The sequence below is a fragment of the Lactuca virosa genome, chromosome 5 (assembly GCF_052849685.1).
Source record: "Lactuca virosa cultivar CGN04683 chromosome 5, Lactuca_virosa_CGN04683_v6, whole genome shotgun sequence".
NCBI classification, from domain to species: Eukaryota; Viridiplantae; Streptophyta; class Magnoliopsida; order Asterales; family Asteraceae; genus Lactuca; species Lactuca virosa.
Window position 1 is genome coordinate 324,045,071 of NC_136430.1, and position 5,898 is coordinate 324,050,968.

The 5,898-nt window shown below is 31.6% G+C and overlaps 1 protein-coding gene across 1 annotated transcript; it reads right to left on the reverse strand.

The window, feature by feature from the left end:
- Positions 1–2,046: 2,046 nt before the first annotated feature.
- Positions 2,047–5,483, reverse strand: LOC145116364 (triacylglycerol lipase 1-like). Its single transcript, XM_079052703.1, has 9 exons — positions 5,313–5,483; positions 4,186–4,296; positions 3,947–4,087; positions 3,746–3,856; positions 3,525–3,668; positions 3,396–3,436; positions 3,224–3,300; positions 2,576–2,671; positions 2,047–2,469 (listed from the first exon to the last, which is right to left on the reverse strand). Exons 1-9 carry the CDS (start codon positions 5,481–5,483, stop codon positions 2,153–2,155), a joined length of 1,209 nt encoding a protein of 402 aa, XP_078908829.1. The 3' UTR covers positions 2,047–2,152.
- Between the last annotated feature and the right edge of the window lie 415 nt (positions 5,484–5,898).

Below are 5,898 nucleotides of genomic sequence, written 5' to 3' on the forward strand. Positions count from 1 at the left end.
GTCGGTAGCTAGGTATGATGTGGGTTTGGAGAAAATCGAAAGGAATGGTTGTTGAATCGAAACCCTCTACTTCAAATAGAAATAGGTTATAGAGGAGAAGTGGGCGATGAAGGAATCTAGAACTTAAAGAGTCGGTGAGTCGGTGAAGGGAAGATGGGTAAAGGGTACTGTTTCAGAAAGGGAAAAAAATAGAAATATTTTCAAAGCAGGGGCCAAAATGCCAGTATCACAAAGAGTAATGGCCAGAGTCTAAAGTCATTAAAAAGTATTGTTGTTAAGTCCATCCATTTTTAATATATATATATATATATATATATATATATATATATATATAATATGGAATTGAAAATGAGTACTTATTTCTTTAATGGAATAGTTAGTTTTCGATTAATTTGGTGGTTGAAAAAATTCAATAGGAAAAATAAATTATAATATAAAATGATGAATACATATGTAAAAATGAAGGGTTTAGGTCATATTTGGTCATTTAACTTTTGGTTTTGTGCTCATTTGGTCACTTAACTCTTTTTAAGTTTTAAAAGGTCATCAAACTTTTGGATTTGTGCTCATTTAGTCACTTAACTTTTGGTTTGGTTACTAAATGATTTGGGTTCCAAAAGTTTAGTGACTAAACATTTAGTCACCTAAATTTTTTTAAAAGTTTAGTGACTAAATTAGCACAATTTTAAAAGTTAGGTGACTAAATGAGCACAAATCCAAAAGTTAAGTGACCAAACCAAAAGTTAAGTGAGTAAATAAGCACAAAGCCAAAAGTTTGATGACATTTTAAAACTTAAAAATAGTTAAGTGACCAAATGAGCACAAAACCAAAAGTTAAATGACAAAAAATGACCTAAACCCAAAAATGAAAAAGTGATTTATCATGATAATTACATTTTCGTTTTGTTCACATCTGGGTAACTTCGATTTTTTTTGTACACATCTAGGTAACTAACTCGTTGGAAGTGTTCACATATAACCATTATGACCGACTGTATCAAGTTACAGTCGGCCATAATTATCATATGCGAACCCTTCCAACAAGTTTGTTACATATATGTGTACAAAAATGGTTCTCAGCATGTCGTGACTAATTTAAATGCTCATAAATGGTCACAAATACTGTTTTAAGGAAATTTAACTGAATATATTAACATTGCAAACATTATGATCGACCGCCTTAATAAAAAACGAAATTAACTTATCAGGGTAATTACTTTTTCGTTTTGTTCACATCTACATAACTTCGTTTTTTTATACACATTTAGGTAACAAATTTGTTGGAAGTATTCACATATGACCATTATTGTCGGTTGTAACTTGCTACAGCTGATCATAATAGTTATATGTGAACATTTTCAAAAAGTTTGTTACCTAAATGTGTATAAAAAATGAAGTTACTCAGATATGAACAAAACGAAAAGATCGTTACCTTGATAAGTAATTCTCATTCTTAAAAAACATGTTTTCTTAGAGTTTATACCCAAAAGGTACTAATGGGAAAAGTACTTACCAAAGTTGTATTTTTGAAATTTATTTCCTTCATTATATTAGTTTATATTTTTTTTTTAAAAAGAAAAAAAATTATAACTCTTCAGTTCCCTCCCACGTCATTTCCACGCATTAATGTTTCAATGTTGTTGCAAAACAAGTAATGTCAATGTCAAAGCTAATGCAAATATCATGAAATCTTTTAACAAATCCAAATAAATTGCAACTACTTTATTGGTGGAAAAAACTTGTGCATGTGGTAAATGCATGGGAGGTGGTTGTTCTCATGTAAAAGGAAAGAAAAAAAAATCACCATCTCTTACAAAACTACAAAATGGAGTGTACATTAAAGAATTAAAATAAGAATTTAAACTTCGTTGAAATTGCAGACAATCTATATCCTTTTAAGCATATAATTATAAATTAAAAAAGTTGAAGTAGATTCATAACTAATGTTACTTTGATAGGATTTGTTCAAGTTTTAGGTACTTTACTTTAAATTGATTTACTTTATATTATCGATGTTGAGATATATTATACCCCTTTATTCTCCTCTATCACATCTATATAAGTTTATTGCGTAAGTTACAACTCCTAAAACAAACTCTTGGAACATCTATACATGTATTGGCTAAAGATTTGGGTTCCAAAAGTAGAAATTTTAGCTGGACATTCCACATGACTTAAAGAAGTTGATCATGTTGTCATAAAGATCTTCATATGCTCTTGTGCTTAACAAGAAGTCTATATGGCCATAATCCTCCAAAAACAAAACATTTGGTTTTGATTTCAATTCTTTTAGTGTATGTTGCACATCAATCACATCTCCCAAAGCATCGTTTCCCCCATAAGCCATCCAAATAGGCAATGATTCTGGGATTTTGCTAAGATCAAATGTTGGTGGTTTCAATTTTCCATATTGTAGCAGATTCTTTATACTTCCATAGTCGTACCTTGCAAATGTACCTTTGCGTATCACTGGAAATCAAGAAAATTTTATATAAAATCAAATGTCACACGAAAGTATATATAAAATGTTGGATGTAATTGAAAAATAATAAGGAATTAGGAAACAGATACAGACTTTGGAAAAGATGTTTCAAGTTCTTTACAGATGTAGGATGAGGTTCGTATTCAAGATATACATCCACACGGCTGTTGTTAAAACAGCAGTTTTCACCTGCAACATGCAGAGTAAATGAAAGTTTGGTCCTTGTTTTAAGGTTTCAAAACAATTTTGGTCCCTAGAACGGACAACCTTGTCCCAAAATCCATATGAATCCTTGAAATAAGGACCAAATCCATAGAAAACCTTAAAATAAGGACCAAAATTAAAAAAGGTTCCAGTTTTAGAGTTTAGACTAAACATGGTCAAAACATGAAAGCAAAGAGACCATTTTTGTAACTTACTCCTATATCCTTTTATTTTACAAAACGGTACCCGTGCTTTGACAATTTGACCATTGTCCAAAATTGAAATCTTTTTTTTTTTTTCATTTTTCATCCTTAATATAACGTTTCATGTCGATTTTGGTCCATGGAGCCTTGAGATAAGAACAAAAATTAGAGAATCTCATGGACCAAACTAAAACAAGGTTTCAATTTTGGAATAAACATGGTAAAAATCAGAAAGCACAGGGACAATTTTTGTAATTTACTAAAATAATCAGCAACATAGCTAAACAAGTTGGCCAATTTAGTAAATTAGAAACTAAATTAATACAAGAACAACCTGTAAGGGGTGATAATAATTCACTGCAATCTAAATGCCCATCACATGCAGACTCTATCATGTTTGTGAGAATGTCACTGAAACAGTGTAGATAGATATATAGCATCATTTTATTGATCTAGACACTCAAATATTCAGAAATAAGAAAATGGAAAATGGAAAAATAGTTAACCTCTTCAAGTTCAGTTGATGCATTCCAAGTAACCCAAGTGCCTGTGAAGAAAACTTTTACGTATGAAATAACAAAAAAAACAAAAACAAAAAAAGAATTCGAATGAATTTGAATAATAAAAAAAGAGACCTCATCAAAATACACATGAACAAGATTAAGAACGAGTTTAGATGTGATGTGATCCAAATATGATATAGGAGAAAGAAGAGCAGCAGCCTCAACCATGCTAACAATATCTGGTTGAGTAAAAGCAGCCAATGACATTATTGTTCCCTGAGAGAATGGAATACATAGAGACTATTAGCAATGTAATTTTATATCACAAAATAAAGTTGAAGTGTAATTAAAACCTGTGAATGTCCCACAACAAAAACTTTGGAGCCAGTTTTGGAATTTATATAACTCAGCATTGTTTCAAGATCATAAAGAGCCATCTCTTCCCAACTCCAATCCCAAAACTCCTAAATCAAGCCCAAAAATAAAAGCAATTAGCATATATTTGAAATTAATGACTAAAAGTGTATACAAATGTAGCATAATCTATGTGTTACCTTGTCTCTATTTGATAAAGATTCATGGGCATGGCTCCATTTTGTTCCACGGATATTTCCAACCCAAACATCAAAACCACGGTCCGCAAGGATAAAACCCAATGATTCATTTGGCGAATCCATAAACCAAGCATCACCACCCTGATTAAAATGTAGTTTATTTTGTAATATAGTTATGATTTAATGTTCATATTCCATAATTATTAAAGTTGTAAATTAAGAATTTGTGGTGAAGTCACCATAAAGAGTCCATGTAGGAGTAAAACTGGAGGTGCGGTTTGTGCTCCCAAATTTAGAATGCCTGATGACACGCGTTGAAGCCCTAACAAGAAACCATCCTTTGTTTGAGCCTGAAGTTATACACACATAAGGAAAGTTAGTCTGTTATTTAATTAACACAGAAATTGATCCAAACATATTATTAGGTCACAAGCATGATCCGTGGAATGCTCTACACAATCACCTCAAGAGTCCTTGCAAATCCTTCAAATGAACTCTAGTTCCTTTCTTGTATATTCGTCTTTATTAGATTCCATAAGATAAGAGATCTCTCTCGTTTAGCCTTATTCTTAGTTTATATTTACGATATAGTTACCCTTTACCTTTATACATATGTATCCTTGTATCATATTCTGAAGAATCATCAATTCAAATTCTTAAAGATCATGTCTCAATACTAATTTTTTATAAGTAGATAAAGCCTACATGTGACAAATAGTCGGTTTCTGAGATTCAATCAAGCCTCATTCACTATAAATATTTATCCAAATATAGAAATACCCATCTGCTTAAGTTTCTCGTTGTATCATATCACTACTCTCAACAAAATCGATAAAAGGAGAGAACCCCCTGTGCCAGTCATATTTGAGTAGATAGTGGACTAAGCACATTAAGTAACTATCAAATAATACCTAATTTAATTCAAAACAACTCAGTTTTAGTCAATTAAGAAGTGAAACTCACAGTATGGACTATATTCCTGAGTTGCATACCCTAAATTAGACATTCTCAATCCAAGCTTCTCTAATGGAGAAAATGAACTTAATGCATAACAATCAGGAAAAGGAATTGCTATTACACACAAAGTCTAAAATGACAAAAACATCCTTTCTCAATAACATTTGCTCTCGGGATAACAGGCCAGGAGTTCAACATTCTGCAATGGAATATAGAACAAATGAACAATCAGGAAAAGGTGCTGCCATTATACAATCAAACTAAGTTAGGTTTTTCCAGTTCTGTCACCGTAGTGTTCTCCGAAAATCTGAATCAGGACAACATTTTGGAGTATTAAATACACTATTCAGTAATCGATGTAAAGTTGTATATAAACGGAAAAGTTGAGAGAGCAAGAGAGATAAGTCACCGTGTGTTCTAAGCAATTATAACCAGAAGGTCCGATGAGATTAAAACACAAGCCACCGTCTACAGACTGACTATGTTCGATGATCGAGTCTCCAGTTAAACACTCAGTGGAAGAGATGCACAGCGATAATGCGACGACCCACATCAACGCTTGTAGGATGGATGATGCCATAATGAATCAGAGGTGGACAAGCTGCAGCAGATTATATGGTTGTTGGATTTACCAACAAGTAGCATTATGAACTCTTCAAGCGGTATTTTCATTATTCGCATTGAAATTTGAATAGACGGATTTGACCTCGAATACCGGTAATTATCTTTCGATAACCACCATCGCACAATGGTCGCCCTCTTGCATAAACATAACCAAACATTTTGAATTTTCAAAATTTTTATTAATAATGTTAATTTTAGAGGACATAAAGATTTAAATTTGAATTAAAATCATAGAAAAAAAACATGTGTCATTTTTAAGACTAGAAATTATAAATTATATAAAAAATAACAAGCGGCAAGTTTAATATTTTTTATTAGAAAAGAGAGATTTCATTGGATAATCAAATGATTTTGGTTATTTTTATTTGATT

Bases quoted from the DNA above. Each gene is read 5' to 3' on its own strand.
- LOC145116364 (XM_079052703.1), bottom strand. From the start codon at position 5,483: ATGGCATCATCCATCCTACAAGCGTTGATGTGGGTCGTCGCATTATCG. The intron at 3,857-3,946 runs GTAACACATAGA...GGCTTGATTTAG, and splicing joins CTTTATCAAATAGAGACAAG to GAGTTTTGGGATTGGAGTTG. The intron at 2,470-2,575 runs GTCTGTATCTGT...CTTGATTTCCAG, and splicing joins CTTGAAACATCTTTTCCAAA to TGATACGCAAAGGTACATTT.